The following is a 20,755-nucleotide window of genomic DNA, read 5'->3' as shown; positions in this document are numbered from 1 at the left end:
GGGAAGGTCTTTCCTGAAGAGAGCAGGAGTGGGTTTCTTGGTGACTCCTCTGGCACCAAATGAAAGAAGGAGGGAAAAGTAATCTGTCCAGAAACATTCTCTTTTCCTTTTCTGGAAACATTTGGCTTCATTTTTTTAACCCAACCAAAGCAGACTGCTCAGTGAAACGACCAACATAACGCTCAAGAAGAAGAGGAAAGCATAGCAGTGCATCCACTCCATGTTTGTGTGTTTTTTTTTGTTTTTTAAATAGAAGTGTAAACCAGAGCCAAGGTCAGGTGAAAAGTCAAACCAAATTACACTTTCTCCACTCATTCCTCTGCACAGATAGTGAGAAGTAAGAGCAAGCGGACCTTATCCATCCAGTCTAGAAATAACATCCCCAGCCATTCAGCCAATATTTTCAAAGTCAGAAAACAAATAGACAAAGAGACAGATACTACCTGATACCCAGAAGTACAAGCTGGATTTCGAAGGGGCAGAGGAACTAGAGACCAAATTGCTAACATGCGCTGGATTATGGAGGAAGCCAGAGAGTTCCAGAAAAACATCTACTTCTGCCTCGTTGACTATGCAAAAGCCTTTGATTGTGTGGACCACAACAAACTATGGCAAGTCCTTAAAGAAATGGGAGTGCCTGACCACCTTATCCATCTCCTGAGAAATCTATATGTAGGACAAGAAGCAACAGTTAGAAATTGATATGGAACAACTGATTGGTTCAAAATTGGGAAAGGAGCACAACAAGGCTGTATATTGTCCCCCTGCTTATTTAACTTATATGCAGAATACATCATGCAAAAGGCTGGCCTGGATGAATCCCAAACTGGAATTAAGATTGCCGGAAGAAATATCAACAACCTCCGATAAGCAGATGATACCACTCTGATGGCAGAAAGTGAGGAGGAATTAAAGAACCGTGTAATGAGGGTGAAAGAGGAGAGTGCAAAAAACGGCCTGAAACTCAACATCAAAAAAACTAAGATCATGGCCACTGGTCCCATCACCTCCTGGGAAATAGAAGGGGAAGATATGGAGGCAGTGACAGATTTTACTTTCTTGGGCTCCATGATCACTGCAGATGGAGACAGCAGCCCCGAAATTAAAAGACGCCTGCTTCTTGGGAGGAAAGCGATGACAAACCTAGACAGCATCTTAAAAAGCAGAGACATCACCTTGCCGACAAAGGTCCACATATTATGACCTAACATCCATTTTTGGATGACTGCCAAAGAATTGATACTTTTGAATTGTGGTGCTGGAGGAAACTCTTGAGAGTTCCTTGGACTGCAAGGAGACCAAACCTATCAATTCTGAAGGAAATCAGCCCTGAGTGCTCACTGGAAGGACAGATCCTGAAACTGAGGCTCCAATACCTTGGCCATCTCATGAGAAGAGAAGACTCCCTGGAAAAGACCCTGATGTTGGGAAAGTGTGAGAGCAAGAGGAGAAAGGGATGACAGAGGATGAGATGGTTGGACAGTGTCATTGAAGCCACCAAGATGAATTTGACCAAACTTCGGGAGGCAGTGGAAGACAGGAGATCCTGGCATGCTCTGGTCCGTGGGGTCATGAAGAGTCAGACATGACTTAACAGGTAAACAACAACATCCGATGCATACACAGAGGGAATCCAGAGGGGCACTTTCACTCTGTTTGCAACTGGCGGAATCCCACGATAAGTTTGTTTTCCATAGTAACACATTCCTAGATTTTTTAAGGTTTCTTTGCATTTCGCTTCCAGAATGATGGACGTTCCCTTCCTACTACAGGGACGTGGATTGGAAATGCTTATACAGTATTGAGGAGAAAATCCAATCATAATCGAAGGACTGGAAGGACACAGCCATCACTGTCCTAATTGGTCACAGAATAAAACCTGCCCACCATCGCTCGGCAACTCTCCTTGATTGATACCTAAGAAAATAATTTTAGGCCATAACAAAATTAAAAAAAAATAGTAAAAAAAATGACAAAAACGTGATGGCGCCTTAAAGACTACCTTTTTAGAAATTAGCAGTGGCACAACCCAGGTCTCTTTTTAATTGCATATCATGATAAGTTTTTTTGGGGGGGGCACTATGCAAGACGACAACTTCTTCAAGAAGTTTCATAAATGTGTTAGGATAGGTTGTGTCCTTTCGGAGGATAAAAAGATCTAGCAGTGAGTCCCAATCTCTACCCGTCTGCTAGGATCCCATTTGGTTTCCTCCACTGGTGAATTTCCCCAACTGGATTAAATAACATTACAGTCACTTGGGGATCATGATTATTATGGTCATTTCTTACATCCTTAAACGATTGCTTGCTTTTAAGCATTTAGTATTAAAAGCTGCCAAGAAACACAGAGCGGGAAAGAGGGAATTTTCATTATCCGTTTCATTTCGACACCTGCAGCTGAAGAAAAGGTTTGAACATGTTTTAAATCTGACAAGTTATAACAGACTAGATTCAGCAAAGTTTCTTGATCTGAGTTTGTGACAAGCGCTGGGTTTACTTTTGGGGGGTCGGGGTGTATATGATCAATAATTAAAACTGAAATCGTCCTTTTCTCTCCCCGACACGAATGGAGCAATCTTAGACAGGCCTGCTCAGAAGCAAGCCCCATTGAGTTCAACCAGGTTGACCCCCAGATAAACAGCTATAGGATTGGTGCCTCCTGCAGGAACCAAAACTACCAACACCCAGCATCCGCTGCTGCCCATTGCATCTTCTGGGGCAACAAGCTGGAACAGCTAGAGCCAGTGGGGACTGGCAGAGCTTGGGGCAGAAAGGGGTACCCGCAGGCACCCGGACACATTGGCATTCACACGCAAAAGGGAAGGAAGGCAAGTTGGCAAGCGTTCAGGTGTACCCAGGAGGAAAGCGGGAAGCTCAATTTTGAGATGCATTAAAAGCTGGCAGGGCGCGGGTAGCCTGCGCCAGGGAGAGACCGTATCGTGCCAGCTAACCTGCCTCCGCTGCTAGCGGGGCAAAGTTAACTCCGACCTGGACCAATCCCGACAATCTTCTGTCACACACGCCCTTCTTTCTTTCAGATTTGTCCCCTCCTCTTCCATCGTCACGGGAGATACGCTTCCTGTTTCCCCGTCGGAGATTCTGGGTTTCGTGGGAGTGCAGCTGTGCCAGAGGAGAGAAAGTTTAACCTTCTCCGTTTGGTCAAGGCGTGATTCGGGAGCGCTTTTCCAGAGATGGCCCTCACCAAAGGTCGTAGGCTGACCATGAACGACGGCAACACCATCCCTGTGATCGGATTCGGCACGCATTGCGCAGATCCTGTAAGTAGAGAGGTTTCACTTTCAGCATTTCATTTCAGTAGTTAACCTGTGCTTTGGACTAGCAAAGTGCCTAGTCCTCATGATGGGGACAGGTTTGGAGAAGAGGTAGACGGAGGGATCAAGCATTATGTGCTGACTATGGAGAGTACTGTAAGTTGGTTTCAACATGGTGGCACATAACAACAATAGTTATTAAGATGCTACACATCTTTTTCTTGGTTTGCATCCAAATTAGTCGTACTTTAACCTCAGCACACCTGGATCAAAAAGGTCCACTAAGCATAGATCACTGAAGATTGCAATCAGCTGGGTTACACAGAACAACAACAATAAAACTGTCCTGTCAAATAAATTCTAATTTATGGCAACTCTTTTCATAGGTTTCTAGCTAGAGAGTACTCAGAAATGGTTCACCATTTCTTCTTTTTCTTGGGGGGGGGGAATCCTCCGATTGTGCAGCTTGCTTGCTCTTCTCCTAAAGAGGCACAACACTAGCTCTGCAGCCTGAGTCACTGATCAGTGAAGTGACCCTTTAAAAATACAAATGTGTACACATAACAGAATTCTCACATAATCTCCTTTGAGCTATCGGAAGAATAACAATGTTGGCTGCCGCAATTACTGCCTCCTACAGAGTAATGCATGATGCAACCAATTCCTTTTTTTTTTTTTAAAGTCCCAAGGTCTAATTTTTAATCTTTTAAACTGGCAGAGTCAAAAAAGGATATGTTTGGAATCCATCAAGATAGCAATCGAAGTTGGCTTTCGCCACTTTGACGGCGCATATTTATATGGCACTGAAGAGCAAGTTGGACAAGCCATTTCTCAGAAGATTGCAGATGGAACGATAAAAAGGGAAGACATTTTTTACACCGGAAAGGTAACTTCATCTGCATTCCTTTTGATCCACAAAATATAATGAGTGTATTATAGCAAATTCACTGTTCGCTAACATATTTCACACACTTTGCATAGTGTCGGAAAGTAAGATTTTTCTGGAATAATGGATGCATTCTCTTATGCCAGTGGTTAGAAATAATAATCAATTGTTATCGATCATTGCTAAATGTGTGTGTTTAGTCGTTTAGTCGTGTCCGACTCTTCGTGACCCCATGGACCAGAGCACGCCAGGCCCTCCTGTCTTCTACTGCCTCCCGGAGTTGTGTCAGGTTCATGTTGGTTGCTTCGCAGACACTGTCCAGCCATCTCATCCTCGGTCGTCCCCTTCTCCTCTTGCCATCACACTTTCCCAACATCAGGGTCTTTTCCAGGGAGTCTTTTCTTCTCATTAGATGGCCAAAGTACTGGAGCCTCAGCTTCAGGATCTGTCCTTCCAGTGAGCACTCAGCGTTGATTTCCTTTAGAACTGATAGGTTTGTTCTCCTTGCAGTCCAGGGGATTCTCAAGAGCCTCCTCCAGCACCACAATTCAAAGGCATCAATTCTTCGGCGGTCTGCTTTCTTTATGGTCCAGCTCTCACTTCCATACATCACAACAGGAAAAACCATAGCTTTGACTATTCGAACTTTTGTTGGCAAGGTGATGTCTCTGCTTTTCAAGATGCTGTCCAGATTTGTCATCGCTTTCCTCCCAAGAAGAAGGCGCCTTTTAATTTCAGGGCTGCTGTCTCCATCTGCAGGGATCATGGAGCCCAGGAAGATAAAATTTGACACTGCCTCCATATCTTCCCCTTCTATTTCCCAGGAGGTGATGGGACCAGTGGCCATGATCTTAGTTTTTTTGATGTTGAGTTTCAGACCGTTTTTTGCACTCTCCTCTTTCACTCTCATTACAAGGTTCTTTAATTCCTCCTCACTTTCTGCCATCAGAGTGGTATGATCTGCATATCGGAGGTTGTTGATATTTCTTCCGGCAATCTTAATTCCGGCTTGGGTTTCTTCCAGTCCAGCCTTCCGCATGATGTATTCTGCATATAAGTTAAATAAGCTGGGGGACAATATACAGCCTTGCCGTACTCCTTTCCCAATTTTGAACCACTCAGTTGTTCCATGACCAGTTCTAACTGTTGCTTCCTTTCCCACATATAGGTTTCTCAGGAGACAGATAAAGTGGTCAGGCACTCCCATTTCTTTAAGAACTTGCCATAGTTTGCTGTGGTCCACACAGTCAAAGGCTTTCGCATAGTCAATGAAGCAGAAGTAGATATTTTTCTGGAACTCTCTGGCTTTCTCCATAATCCAGCGCAAGTTAGCAATTTGGTCTCGAGTTCCTCTGCCTCTTCGGAATCCAGCTTGTACTTCTGGGAGTTCTCGGTCCACATACTGCTGAAGCCTACCTTGTAGGATTTTGAGCATAACCTTGCTAGCGTGCGAAATGAGTGCAATTGTACGGTAGTTGGAGCATTCTTTGGCACTGCCTTTCTTTGGGATTGGGATGTAGACTGATCTTTTCCAATCCTCTGGCCACTGTTGAGTTTTCCAAACTTGCTGGCATATTGAATGTAGCACCTTAACAGCATCATCTTTCAAGGTTTTAAATAGTTCAGCTGGAATGCCATCACCTCCACTGGCCTTGTTGTTAGCCAGGCTTTCTAAGGCCCACTTGACTTCGCTCTCCAGGATGTCTGGCTCAAGGTCAGCATCTACATTGTCTGGGTTGTCCGGGATATCCAAATCTTTCTGATATAATTCCTCTGTGTATTCTTGCCACCTCTTCTTGACGTCTTCTGCTTCTGTTAGGTCCCTCCCATTTTTGTCTTTTATCATGTTCATCTTTGCGCAAAATGTTCCTCTAATATGTCCAATTTTCCTGAACAGATCTCTGGTCTTTCCTTTTCTGTTATCTTCCTCTATTTCTTTGCATTGTTCATTTAAGAAGGCCCTCTTGTCTCTCCTTGCTATTCTTTGGAAGTCTGAATTCAAGTTTCTGTAACTTTCCCTATCTCCCTTGCATTTTGCTTCCCTTCTCCTCTCTGCTATTTCTAAGGCCTCGTTGGACAGCCACTTTGCTTTCTTGCATTTCCTTTTCTTTGGGATGGTTTTCGTTGCTGCCTCCTGGACCATGTTACGAGCCTCTATCCAAAGTTCTTCAGGCACTCTGTCCACCAAATCTAGTTCCTTAAATCTGTTCTTTACTTCCACTGTGTATTCATAAGGGATTTGGTGTAGATTATACCTGAGTGGCCCAGTGGTTTTTCCTAATCTCTTCAGTCTAAGCTTGAATTTTGCTATGAGAAGCTGATGATCAGAACCGCAGTCAGCTCCAGGTCTTGTTTTTGCTGACTGTATAGAGCTTCTCCATCTTTGGCTGCAGAGAATATAATCAATCTGATTTCGATATTGCCCATCTGGTGATTTCCATGTATAGAGTCGCCTCTTGTGTTGTTGGAAAAGAGTGTTTGTGATGACCAGCTTATTCTCTTGACAAAACTCTATTAGCCTTTGTCCTGCTTCGTTCTGAACTCCAAGGCCAAACTTCCCTGTTGTTCCTTTTATCTCTTGGCTCCCTACTTTAGCATTCCAGTCCCCTAGAATGAGAAGAACATCTTTCTTCGGTGTCAGTTCTAGAAGGTGTTGTAAATCTTCATAGAATTGTTCAATTTCAGTCTCCTCAGCACTGGTGGTTGGTGCATAAACTTGGATTATTGTGATGTTGAATGGTCTGCCTTGGATTCGTATTGACATCATTCTATCATTTTTGAGATTGTATCCCATTACAGCTTTTCCCACTCTTTTGTTGACTATGAGGGCTACTCCATTCCTTCTACGGGATTCTTGTCCACAATAGTAGATATAGAAGTTTGATTTTTTAAAAAATTACTTTTTGAATGACATCTACCAGAATTCCCTGGCTATCAGAATCAGTGGTCATGGGAACCTAGAAGTGATACTTAGGGGAAAAATTACTTTTCTACGCTCCACTGAAGGCAATTTGAGATGCATGAAAAGTTCCTTCTCCTTCCCTCCTCAATGACCAGAACTAACTTGCATTGTGAGTGCAACTGGACCCATTTCAAGAGGTGGCCGGTGGCCAGATCTGTGATCACTTCTTTGACCAAACAGGCTAGGCGGAGGGGGGGGAGACTGCTCAAGGAGTCTTCTGCCTTGCCTGGCGTCTCCCTGGAGGTGCAAAAGATGGGACATCATGCCTTCACCACCTCCTCCTCTGCCGCCACCTCTCCTCCTCTTCCTCTGTTGAAGATCCTGAGTCTTCAGCTCCTTTATCTCACAGATGGACTCCCCCTCCAGCTGCCCTTCCTCAGCCGTCTTCTCTGCTGATGCTGCTCCCCACCTTCCCGGTGTTGCAGAGTGAGAGGAGACGGATAGCCAGGGATGTCAGAGGTGACCCTCCCCTCACAGGTATAATTAATAAAGCAGCCCAAGCTCACGAGAAGAACAGTCAAATTGCTTTCCAGAACATCGTTCGTATTAATCTACTACGACTGAACTGTGGGTACCAGATATACCAGATCCAAAGGAGCTTCAAGCTGTTCATCTCTGTATTGTCAGATTCTAGCTACTGAAGCAGCTGGTGTTCTCCGTGGCCTGTGACTGCCTGTTCCTTTTCACTTCACAGAAATAATAGCCAGAATTCAATGGAAGATTTATGCAGGCAGAAGCCAACTAGCAAAAATTGTGGCAGCAAATTGCCCTTTATTAACAAATTGTCGCTCCCATTCATAGCCATGCACCAAACTGAGTGACTGGCGTGCAACGAGCAATATTGAATTGCAACTTGTTCATTAGCAGCAAATCATTGCCACAGTTTAACCCACTATACTTACTCTGGTTTCAGACCACAACAGCCTTATGGCCACTAACAGCCATTAACATGGTTCGTTCACCTTTGTATTAAACTTTGATTATTATATAGCTGATATCACGTCCTTATCTTTTATTGTTCTCAGCTAGGCACTTTCTCTTAGTTCAAAGGCTGCTCATCGGATTTGGCAAACAAACAAGTCCAACTGCATTTCTTCACCTGCCCTTTACCTCCTAGATTGTTTTCTCTGCCAAAGGGGGGGGGGAGAGAGAGAGGTCGAGGTAAAAAAGAGAACACAATGAAGCTAACCTTGATAATGACAAATGTATAAACTGGACTGTAGCAGGACAGGAAACAGAGCAGCATGTAAGACACACAGTCCATTCACTGAACTCAGAGGACATAGGACCCTAGACCAGCCAGGACATAAGAGGTGTAAAACCCCATTAGCTCCTCTCACCTTTCCTGATAATCTTGAAAACAAGACAGGCAGGGAGCGTGTGCCTTGTTTTAAAAACAGAATCCTAGTTCTGGGAAGCTTCCAGGAGTGAGATCCCATTTGAAAACAGGATCCTTTGCTCCATACTTCTTTTTCCAAGAGAAATTCCAGGGAATTTGGGCGGTGATGCCATGCTGGCGAAATATGATATTGCAGTGGTAAAGTGGCAGGGGTGGCGGGCGGGGGGCATAGCCAAGACTGCAAAGGAACTAGGCCGCCCCTTAGCCTAGGGGGTCATATTGCCTGCCTCTGTTTCAAGTATAGACCATATACAAGTATTCTTTAGGATAGCGGTGCCCAACCTTTTTGGGACCCGTGGACTGGTTGGGGGGTGGGCTCCGCGCACGGGGAGGTGGGGGCACCCCCGCCCACGCTCACGGGGGGCTGTCATACACAAACATGTGCATGAGTGAAACATGCCCCCCCACATGTGCGCAAGGGCAACACGCACCCCGTGCATGCACACAAGCGTGACACCCGCCATGCGTGCGGGGAGGGCGGCGATCCGGCTCCGCAGCCCAGTTCTGGGAAGTCCATGGACCCGCACCAGATCGCGGACCAGGAGTTGGCGACCCCTGCTTTAGGAGTAATCTCACATATCCTAGGTTAACATGAATAATTCATACTGTTCATAGTATTTCGGATTTTTGGTAAAAAAAATTGGGAGGTTTCTTGGAATTTGGTTATTCCTTTAGTTAGAGAGCATGAAGCAGAAAAAACCAAACATATGCACGTATTCTTATGAGTAATCTCACACATCCTGGGTTAATATCAGTAGTGTTCGTTACAACATGGTGTTCATCACAACCTAAATGTGAGAACTTGGTTATAAAAAGCAAATTGTGCCTTGGCTAAGATCTCTCCCTGCTACAGTCCTGCGGTTCTGTGGCTATTATCAAAGATTAAACATCTATAAATTTTTGACAGCTTTGGAGTACCTTCCACCGACCTGAGTTAGTTCTGAAGTGCTTAGAAGAATCACTGAAGAAGCTCCAGTTTGACTACATGGATCTGTTCTTAATTCATAATCCTTATTCTCTGAAGGTGAATATCACTTAAAGTATTATGGCAAAATTCAACTGATGAAAAACCATGTAAAACGATCACACAGTGTTTTTTTTTTCTCTCCTCTCAGCTCTCACTTGCATCTTCAGGTGTGCAAGCACTCATGTGCTCTTCTGTAGCTGCATAAATAAACATGATTTTGACATTTATGGTTGGGCTGAATGAAGCCAAATTCTATAACATACAACTTCACCAGTCTGGTGCTTTGCTTTGGATTTCAACTCTCATCTATTCGACTCAGCCTAGCCAATGATGTGTAATAATGGGAGTCGTAGTCTCAAACACATGGAGGCTGCTTGGCTATAGAAAGCCAATAGGAGAATATTTCAGTGGAACAAAGCAGACAGAGTGCTATGTAAGAAAGTGTGGCAAACAGAAATACGAAAATCTACATATTTTAGATTACCGCTTCCAGAATCCTACAGCCAGTCAAGAAAAAAATAACGACGTCCATATCTGCATGAGGTTATATTTGTAGTAATAACATTTACCAATTTAGTTGCCATGGTTTTACCAATGAATTTTAGAAATTGTAATTCATGGTGAAATAGACATATGCCAGAGAAAGATGTTAGAGATTTGAAGTGGGAAATTCTTAACTAATGAAAACATCTGAGTGTTCCCGCACAAGGTGCTCTTATTTGTGAGATTATACAAAGTAGTTTGCTTTATTTTGAACTTGGTCACAGTTTTACAGCATCAATATACAGTGGTGCCCCGCATAGCGAGGTTAATCCGTTCCGGATTAACCGTCGCTATGGGGAAACATCGCTATACGGAATGGAAAACGCCATAGAAACGCATTAAACTTAGTTTAATGCATTCCTGTGGCTCTTAAACTCACCATTCTGTGAAGTTTCTCCATAGCGCCGCCATTTTCATGCCCTCAGTAAGCGAGTGCAGGGCGCGAAAATGGTGCGGGCAGCCATTTTCTGCACCCGGCGGCCATTTTGGAACCACCGATCAGCTGTTCCCAAAATGGCCAGCGGGTGCAGAAATGATCGCAATACGATGTTTAGCCTATCTAAACATCGCAATGCGATCGCATTAGCGACTGCAAAAACGGGTCGCTTTGCGGATTTGTTGTTAAACGGTGCACTCGTTAAGTGAGGCACCACTGTACTTTCAGCTCTAATTAATGATTGCTCATGACTTGGTTTGGGTTTCATATGCTCTTTCTCAAAACCTCTGGCAGCACATATGTCTCTGCTTCCCACTCATAAATGTATTTATTTTTACTTTTATTTCCAGCCTGGACCAGAATTGGTACAGAAGGGAGAAGATGGAAAATTTATTACTGACAATGTAGATCTTCGTAAAACATGGGAGGTAAGTGATATCTCGTATCAAATAAGAACTTCTAGATAGGTTTTTAAAAATACATATGACAGAACTGTATTTCTTCGTGTAACATCCATTTTCGGAGAGCTGTTAGTTTAGGAGGCCTCACATATTACTTCTCCTTCTGTTCCTAACAAATTAGACTCCAAAAGAGCAGGGAATATCACTGGATAAATTCAAAGCAAGCATTCTTCTTCAAATGAAAAGTTATTATTTGTCTCTATCAAATGCAGTGACTCTTTTTAACCTACTAACAATGAGAGAGAACATCTGGTGTCACAATGGCGTCACAGTGCTGGCTCCATTGCACAGCCTGCCTTATGCTGCTAAAACAAGGGGGATCCTTGATTTCTAAACCACCTGGAGTGTTAAAAGGAAGCAAGCACCACCTTCCTGATCTAGCAACTAAGAGATTGAAAAGAGCTACCCAATGTGCCCTGTTTTCTTTCCCAGGCAATGGAGGCATGCAAAGACGCAGGCTTGGTGAAGTCTATTGGAGTGTCCAATTTCACCTGTAAGCAGCTGGAGATGATCCTGAACAAGCCAGGGCTGAAATACAAGCCTGTTTTGAACCAGGTGAAATGAAATGACCATTTATGCATGTGTGAATTAGTGTCAAGGGTTCCACCCTCTCTTCCCATCCTGAGGATCTCAAAGGCATCTCCAGAGCAAAACAGACGCCAGGGAGTGTCAGTATCTGAGAGGACAGGATATAAAGCTCTGAATTGATGTAAAGATTAACATCACAGGATGAGGACATCACCCACATCTATGCTCCATACCTATGCCAACTGGGTCTCAGTCACCGATTTTTAAATGTATATTTGAAATCATAGATTTTCAGTCAAATTCAATGACTCGTCCAGAGTAGACTTTGGTCTAGATGGGCGGGAAATAAATTAAATGAATGAATGAATGAATGAATGAATGAATGAATGAATGGACTCTTGTAGACCAAGAGTCCTTGAATCCACAGCCTCAATATTAGTGACCTTTGAATTACTTGAAGGGAAAGAGGTCTTATTTTAAAAATCCCGACTATGATAACTGTTTTTAACTTTTAAATGTTGCCTTTTGATTATGTAAGCTGTGGGTCCTTTTTAAGGAGAAAATATTTTAAGGAAGTAGATAAATGCTGCAACTATGATAATGAATAGCTTTATGGCTACTTACATTTTAATAATCTGTCTAAACTCTGTGTGCAGTTAAGTAGCACTTTAAACATTGCTTCTTCACACATTGCTCCCAGGATTGATGTTTATTCTCTGTTCATAAATCACCAGATTAAGGGGGTTAAACATAAAGATTAATAATTGCATTTCTAGAATGAAGAACAGACTGAGACAAAAATATCATCCTTCCAGAGATGAATTCCTTCAAGTCTCCCATACCTGGGCAATCAGAGTTGCAAATGGCATTTGTGTTTACCTCCCTCTGACCAATCAGAAAACAAAAGCAACAGATAGAGCCAAGGAAATCTTGTGCTAGGGTTTCAAAAATCTCTTTTATCTCTTAAGGTAAAACAGTGGTTCCCCCTTCTAATTGCATGTTATTATAATAATTTGACTGTGGGAGATTTAAATTTGAGAGTGGAGGAATGCTTTCACCACCCCCAGCTCTAAACCTCCATTCCAGAGGTTGTGATGCTGCAAATCATAAGCACAGAAATTATCATTTTCAATGCGAGAGAAAATACTATGCATATGAAAAAAAAAACATGCATTTTAGCAGATGAACACTGGAATGTCTACTAACATGCTTGAATGTGTGTTTCTCTGCCTTCCTTCTCTTTTACTGTGTTCTTGCCTTTCCCATCTGAAGTGTCATTTTTGGGTTGTGTTGGGAACTGGTGATGCTGTAGGTTGAATGCCATGCTTATTGGAGCCGAAGCAAGCTGCTGACCTTCTGCAAATCACATGGGATCCTCCTGGAAGCATACAATGTTTTGGGAACTCAGAGGGATCCTGAATGGTAAGAGAGAGAGAATGCTCACCTACTGCTTCCTTTGGCCTTCTTCAAAGCAGGAATTCAGCCACTCAGGAAGTTGCCCACAGACATATTCAGTCCTTAGGCTCAAAGGACTCTATCACATCCAAGAATTTTGAGATGAAGTCATCTCAGGGACCCCCTGTGCCCACATGAATCTTCCCCAGCTTGTGATTAGTATTGGAAGCCTTTCTGTCAGCTACATCATGACCTAAGATCTAATTGGGGCCTGTTGGGTGGTGGCTTCCATCATGAGTAGAAATTTGGTCTAGATGGGCAGGATAGGTAAAGGTAAAGGTTCCCCTTGACAATAGTTGTCCGGTCGTGTTCGACTCTAGGGGGCGGTGCTCATCCCCGTTTCCAAGCCATAGAGCCAGCGTTTTGTCCAAAGACAATCTTCCGAGGTCACATGGCCAGTGCGACTTAGACACGGAACGCTGTTACCTTCCCACCAAGGTGGTCCCTATTTATCTACTTGTATTTGCATGCTTTTGAACCGCTAGGTTGGCGGGAGCTGGGACAAGCGACGGGCACTCACTCCGTCGCGTGGATTCGATCTTACGACTGCTTGGTCTTCTGACCCTGCAGCACAGGCTTCTGCGGTTTAGCCCGCAGCGCCACCACGTCCCTTCTAAAATCTAATAAATGGATGGAGGGATGGAGGGATGGAAGCTCTTCCCTTCCTTTTTCAAGGCATGCTCAGAAAACGTTTTGTAACTTTTACTGTTTTCCATTTAATATGCTGCTTTTATTGTGTTATTTGTTTTTATAGAGAATAGTGTTAGTTGGTGTAGTTAATGGCATTTTACTTATATTGTAAGCTGCTTTATATAGGCTTCATGAAGGCCTTCTCCTGTGTCTCCACCAAATACACCTATGAAGGTGGTGGGACGGAGAGAAAGGCCTCTCTTGATTATCTGAACATATGACCAGGCTCCTAAAGGGAGATGCAGTCTTTGAGAGAGCTTGGACCCAAACTTTTAGGCTTTATATGTTAGAATTGTGCTTGGAAACAGAATGGCAGCCAGTGGAACGGCTGTTTGTGTGTTTGGGGAGGGGTGTGTGTGATCCCTGTAAGCAGCCCCACTTAGCAATCTGGCTGCTGTGTTTTCGATCCGCTGAAGTTTCCTAACACTTTCCAGAGGCAGCCCTGTGTAGAGCATGTTACAGTAATCCAGCCAGGATTAGGCATTTTATCACCGTGACTAGATCAGACTTCTCCAAGAATGGGCACATCTGGCACACACAAAGTTTTAATTGTGCAAATGCACTCCAGGCTACTGCCGAAACCTGGGCATCCAGGCTTATGAAATAGGTATTGATGAAAATAAGTACCTATTTTCTGACATTCTTTCCAACACAACTTAGAATAATTAGTATCTATTTCTTTAATTTTACTTTCAATTAAATAACATCTCTAAACTAATTTATAAAAGCTTTTCTTTATCCTTATAGACATAGATTTTAATATTCTTTTATCCCATATATTATTACACACCTCGGTACCTATTTCCTTTCCCAAGTCATGTTCCCTTAAAGTTTTAATACTTCTTTTAATATCTTATATACTCTCTTTATCCTTTTCATTGTCTTATTTTCATCGACGTTTTCCTTTTGTAATACAATTTCTTTAAACCTCATAAGAACCCTACATTTTCCATTTCTTTTAATCCGATCCACTGCTTTCTAATAAGATTAAACCAAGATTTTTTCTCATTCCTAATACTACTTTGTTCTTTATTCCTCATCTTTTCAATAAATCATTTTTTTCTTTGTTAATAGATCTTCCCTATTTTTATATGTCCTGGAAATTTCTCTGGTTCTATGACTGTGTATCATAAGTTAGTAGAATACATATTTTTAATACTTATTCCAAGTTAGCAACATATTTTTAAAGAGGATTTTTCAGCTTGTTTACAATACTCTTATTGTGTAAAAGAATATTCTCAGGATTTTCATAAATGTCCTGTGATTCCAAGCTTAACCATATTATTAAACTGAGATACATCAAGTATATGTCTCATTTGATTAGCTACCTTATATTAGGAAAACTAACCTTCCTGGTTTTTGAGATGTATACCATCTCTTTTTATTAATCGCTGCTTTTTTAATCTCCATTGCAAAATTTATTAATCGTACTTTGCCAGTCTTTCAACTCTTTTTCAGTTAGCTTTATCAATAACATCATGAATAAAAAATGTATTCAGGTAAAATCTTCATTTTACATACTGCTTTTTACCAAACCATGAAAGTCAAATCTTTGTAAAATCATCTTATTTTTCATTTCTTGCTTCAGCTTATGAAAAGTTTACCTCTTTCAAGCTTTCTAAATTCTTTCGGATATTTATACCCAAGTATTTAATAGACCTTTGAATATTAACACAGATAACATGGTGGGGAGCGAACCCTACTCCTTTTGATGAGATTTGCTCTCGCTCTCTCCTTCTAATGTGGCTCCCTAACAGGATAGATCAGAACATGCCTGTTCTGCTTGAAGACCCAGTCTTGAACGCCATTGCCAAGAAGTACAATCAAAGTCCTGCTCTGGTGGCTCTGCGGCATCAGTTGCAACGTGGCCTGGTGGTCATTATCAAGTCTGTGAAGAAACACCGGATTGAAGAACACATGCAGGTAAAGCAGTGAAAGGACAGATTTGCCACTAAAAATACCTCTCCATCACTGGCCCTCTATTTAGGAATAGTTGGTATAAATCTATGTTTCCTTTCATGCAGTCTTCTAGACTGTACCATTGTCAATTGCAGGAGGATGTTTAAAAAAATGAATGCCTTATGCATGTTTTATTTCTTAAAGGCTGCCCCTGCATGTAGTAAACTAGCAGAAGGAGAAGGTTGCAATAATTATTTCTTTCCGAGCTACTGGTTTAATACAGTGGTGCCTCGCTTAACAACGATAATCCGTTCCAGGAAAATCGCCATTAAGCGAAAACATTGTGAAGCAAAAGACCCCAAAAAACAAACCCATTGAAACGCATTGAAACCTGTTCAGTGCATTCCAATGGGGTAAAAACTCACCATCCAGTGAAGATCCTCCATACGGGGGCCATTTTCGCTGCCTGTATAGCAAGGAATCTGTCCCTAAACACAGCGTGGAGGCATTTTAATTACCCGGTGGCCATTTTGAAACCGCCGATCAGCTGTTTGAAAAATGTCGTTTTGCGAAGAATCGGTTCCCAAAGCAGGGAACCGATCATCGCAAAGCAAAATTCCCCCATTTAGACCATCGTTTTGCGATCGCAATTGCGATAGCAAAAAGATCGTCATTAAGCGGATTCGTCGTACTGTGGGGCAATCGTAAAGTGAGGCACCACTGTACATGGAGAGTCATTTTTGCTTTGTTTTGAGAGAGGAGCATTTGGAAGTAAGAGTATCTGCAGGAATATAATTCCTAGGCATAGGGCACACTACTACAGCACTGTGTCTATCTGTGTACATTAAAGTGACAAATTTAGGCTTCAAGGGAGACGAGTTGGCACTCATTTCCACCCTATCTACATTCTAAAATAGTACAGGCCAGCCTTTTCTGTTTTTGATCTATCATCTTCTTCTACATGATGCTTAGCAAACCAACTTTCCCCATTCTGATCCTGTTCAGCCATGTAAGTCTGCAGCTCCCTTAAACTAGAACTGATGGTCTAAGCTGATGTGGCCTCCAGCATTTTAGGGAGGATTTTTCTGTAGCCCTTTTGGAAGTGCCACAATTTGAACCCGTGGCATTCTGCTTGCAGAGCATGTGCTCTGCCCCTGATGTATGGCCTCTCTCAGTATAGTGGACTGCTTCATGCCCAGGGATAGCAGATGAATGAGAGATACGGGAGGGGCTGTGAGGGACATAAAACTGTGCTTCCTTCAGAGGGCTGTAGGCAGGAGACATGGCGGGGGGAGTGTTGGGAGGTTATCCCTGCATTTGTTGCTTGGGGGCTGGTGCATCGCTCCACCGAAGGATAGGGCTGGCCCTACCAACCGGTCCCTTCTCCTGAACAACCACCTCAGCCAGTGCAAGTGGAGTGAATCTTACCTTCAAAGTTAATTTGGCATGTAATACTGTACAATTATTAGAGGGAAAATCCAAACATAAGAGCAATAACATCTGAGTTAATAAGATAAGGGCAATCACGTATATGTTTCCCGGGTGCAGCAAACCCCAAGTCAACAATTAATCATACCATGGGAGTACATGTGAAAAGGTAGCTCTGCTGGAGAAGGGAGACATTTATGCTATCACCTCTGAATGCCTGCACCTCTAGAACTCGGTACGTGATCTCTGCTGTTCTCAGAGCAGACACATCTCTGAATTTACCAAAGAACGCAGTAACAACTCAGCTTTTTGTTCCAGGCATTCGATTTCCATCTCTCAGATGAAGACATGAAATCCATTGATGGTCTCAACAGAAACCAGAGTTACTATAAAAGTGGAATGTAAGTCAACTTTAAAAATGCATTTATACATACACCTATATAAGTGAGTTAGGTATCTGGCTGTGGAGTCAGAAGCTGAGAGTTCAGTCACTATGTGTCCCAGGGGAAAAAAGCCAGCCTGTGTAGTCTTGGGTAGGTTGGACAGCTCCAGGCTGCCCTTAGAAAAAAGGGAAAGATGAACCAGTTCTGAGTTTTCTATGTCTAAAAAACCTTGGAAGAACTGATTTGATGGCATGAGGCTTGTACAGTGAAATTCTGTTTAAAACCATAAGGAAAGGAAGACTTGGAACCAATCTCTTTGCTTAGAACCAGGGTAGTTACTAAAAAGGGAAAGCATGGAAATGCTGAGCCCAAGGCTTTGTAGAATGTGAAGGATAATGGGTAACCTTTACTGAGTACCCCAGTCCATAGTTCCTTGGTCTAGACCAGTGGTTCTTAACCTTGGGTTACTCAGGTGTTTTTGAACTGCAATTCCCAGAAACCCCAGCCAGCACAGCTGGTGGTGAAGGCTTCTGGGAGTTGCAGTCCAAAAACACCTGAGTAACCCAAGGTTAAGAACCACTGGTCTAGACTGCCATACCATTCTCCCAAATTGGAACAGGGCTAAATTGCAACTCAAGCTTTAATCTGCATCTATATTGGAAGTCTCTAGGTCATGTTAGATGTGATGGAACCAGCTGTTGTATCAATGTGGTAAATAGAACCTTGCGGATTGTGCGCTATCACCTAGGCCTTTCTCAGGACAGCAGGGAGAAAGAGAGAGGGTAGCCACAAGTTATTTGAGAAAACAGAACAGGAGAATGATGTGTATCCTCCAGGAGGCTCTCTCTGATGATAAACAGCCGAAAGAGGTATGTGTACGCTTGTGGGCCCATCAGCTGCATAGGCAGCTGAAACAGTTGATGATCAAATTTGCTATTAAAGCTTAAAATAAATTTCTACAATTATGCTTATACATTTGCACTGTTAAATTCAATTCTATGTAAACCCTGTTCTTTTGGGGGATGATAATTGCATCACTAGAGAGAACAGGAGGTGGATAAAAAAGATGGGAAGGCAATTCATAAGTACACCAACTGTCTCCTTTCTTATACAGTGGTGCCTCGCTTAACGGGCACCACGTTTAACGACGAAACCTCATAGCGACGAAGATTTTGCAATCGCTTTTGCAATCGCATTGCGGTGTTCCCTATGGGGAAAAATCGCTTTGCAATGATCGGTACTGTTTCGTTTACCGATCATCGCAAAGCAATGATTTTTTTAACTGATCGGTGGTTCCAAAATGGCCGCCCGCTGTGTTTTCGCACTGATTCCTCGCTTACTGGGCAGCGAAAATGGCGGCCGTATGGAGGATTTTCGCTTTAAGGTGAGTTTTAAGCCCATAGGAATGCACTGAAGGGGTTTCAATGCATTCCTATGGGCTTTTGAAAATTGCATAGCGACAAAATCGCTTTGCAGCGATTTTTGCTGCACCCATTATCGTCACTATGCAGGACACCACTGTACGTTATGCCATATACTATGCCATGTGAATCAGGAATTCCAGGTTGCCCTTTAAGCCTTTCCTTTAAGTATCCATTGATTGACAATCCCAGAATTATTGTCACATAATGTGTGAAAAGAACTTATAAAGGACTGGTCATCCTGCAACTAACTCTTGTCTCCAAGGGCCAGCTATCAACTGATATTCTGCTGTTTATTTGATCTGTCAGGTTTGATCACCATCCCCAATTTCAACAGCCAGATAACTGAGGAATGATTCACCACGTGTGATGACGTTGTTACTTTAGAGACCCGTCACAGCTGCATCTAGCACTATTGTTTGTTTTGTAGCCTGTGGCTCGGGCAACAGAAGTGCCAAGATTGTTCTTGAATCATGAACTGCAGAATTCCTCACTTCCTGTTGATCACACCCGTCCTGCACCAACTGTATCCAGAAGATCTGCATGCATTTCAGAAGGCCAAAGTCAAATCAGTCATTTGTAGGATTTCTCTACATTACACAAATACTCGTACATTGTTTTAATAACCATTCCCTCCTCCCAAGGATCCCCAGGGGACCAGCAGCCTGGGGAAAGGAACCTTTTAAAAATATAGCACTTTTGGTTCTTTGTGATAAAGCCAACAGACACAGAAAAGGTCTGTGGTTGGGGGTAGGGGTGAGGGTTCTTTCATGAGAACACCAGCAGTTAGCCCTGCTAAGAGAAAGATTGCCTTTTTAGCCTTATGATTTGAGAGAAGGGGCACGTTTTTCACTTACGTGGGTATACAAAACCCTACTCACCCTCACGGTGACTTCTAATAGCAAGCTCCAGCTTTAATGCGAACCCACAATTAAGAGTTGAAACAATGTCAGTATCGCAGAGGCAATGTTCATGGTTTGTGAGATCGTTTCAGAGGCATCCTTGAAAAACCAATCACCAAACCCAGCAAGATAGGTTTCAAGAAGTCTGCTGTGATGCTCAGATGGTTCCATTAGTCAAAGTTTTTCTTCTTCTAATAAAAGGAGTGGTTCGTCTAAATGTCATAACATTTGTCGCAGGCAAAAGACTGGCTGTTGTATTTTTGTATGGAGAACAATCAGATCCTTAAGGTAGCAATGAGTTGGACTCTTTCCCCCCCCCCCCCCCCGGTACACTCATACAAGACGGAACAAACTGGAGGATCCTCACTGCCGGACATGCTGCATAGCATGGAAGTGGATCATCATCAGTCAAGGGCTATGATGTGTGTTACTGTGCTTCTGAAAGAGATGTAGCAGCCTAAATAATCCCCAGGTCAGCCCCTTGACAGCAAGTTGTTGCAAATTCTGAGGCTTGTGGGCTTCCCTCTGATAACCTGATGGAGCTCAGAGGGTCCATGCACGCTCAGCAGTTTCCCCACTTTTCTTGCATCCATGATACTGAATCCTGATGTCCATACAGTGCCAGGCTGAAACTAGTGTCAATAGTCAAAACAGGACACACCCACCCCCCAAACCCCAACAACTTTACTTTCTGGATTTCTAAAACTAGAAAATTTAAAAATTAGAAAGCAGTGCAGTGAAAGCTGTGTTTGAGGAGGACAGTCATGTAAAATAAGGAAGGAGAGGAGGAGAAAGTGGAGGACAAGCAAAGGGTGATGGTGGAGTGTGGTGGGAGCGAGACCCTTTCCCAGGAGGAATCCCAGATGTTGGACAGCCTAATGTATCCTGCAATGCCAGTACCAGGGTGACATTTTCAAGTCTGCAGCAGCAAAAACAGAAGGACAACCCAGAGTTATCCCAGAAGAAGCAGGGAAGTTTTCTTCCCTCTGTGCGGTGACCCTTCCTGAATCATGAGCTGCAGTTTTCCTCCCTTCCCGCTGACCTCACCAATCCTGTACCAGGCATCTCAATCAGATGTGCACTTCTTCCCGAATGCCGAAATAAAAGCTATCTAATGCTCACC

At 43.0% G+C, this 20,755-nt stretch overlaps 1 protein-coding gene across 3 annotated transcripts; it reads left to right on the top strand.

Annotated features, from left to right (window-relative positions):
• The first annotated feature begins 2,982 nt into the window (after positions 1-2,982).
• LOC110070400 (aldo-keto reductase family 1 member C3) lies at positions 2,983-19,849 on the top strand. 3 transcript variants are annotated; one of them, XM_020778072.3, is made up of 9 exons: positions 2,983-3,278; positions 3,991-4,158; positions 9,427-9,543; positions 10,816-10,893; positions 11,359-11,481; positions 12,767-12,876; positions 15,357-15,522; positions 17,245-17,327; positions 19,040-19,849. In XM_020778072.3, exons 1-9 carry the CDS (start codon positions 3,192-3,194, stop codon positions 19,077-19,079), a joined length of 972 nt encoding a protein of 323 aa, XP_020633731.3. In that variant the 5' UTR covers positions 2,983-3,191; the 3' UTR covers positions 19,080-19,849. The 3 variants fall into 3 exon arrangements, with proteins under 3 accessions (XP_020633731.3, XP_078232503.1, XP_072855897.2); XM_078376377.1 differs by having other exon boundaries at positions 17,156-17,327; XM_072999796.2 differs by lacking the exon at positions 17,245-17,327 and having other exon boundaries at positions 19,040-19,155.
• Positions 19,850-20,755: the final 906 nt, after the last annotated feature.

The sequence above is a fragment of the Pogona vitticeps genome, chromosome 5, assembly GCF_051106095.1.
Source record: "Pogona vitticeps strain Pit_001003342236 chromosome 5, PviZW2.1, whole genome shotgun sequence".
NCBI lineage: Eukaryota > Metazoa > Chordata > Lepidosauria > Squamata > Agamidae > Pogona > Pogona vitticeps.
The sequence above is the reverse complement of the archived record's forward strand: the minus strand, read 5'-3'. Positions and strand labels throughout refer to the sequence as shown.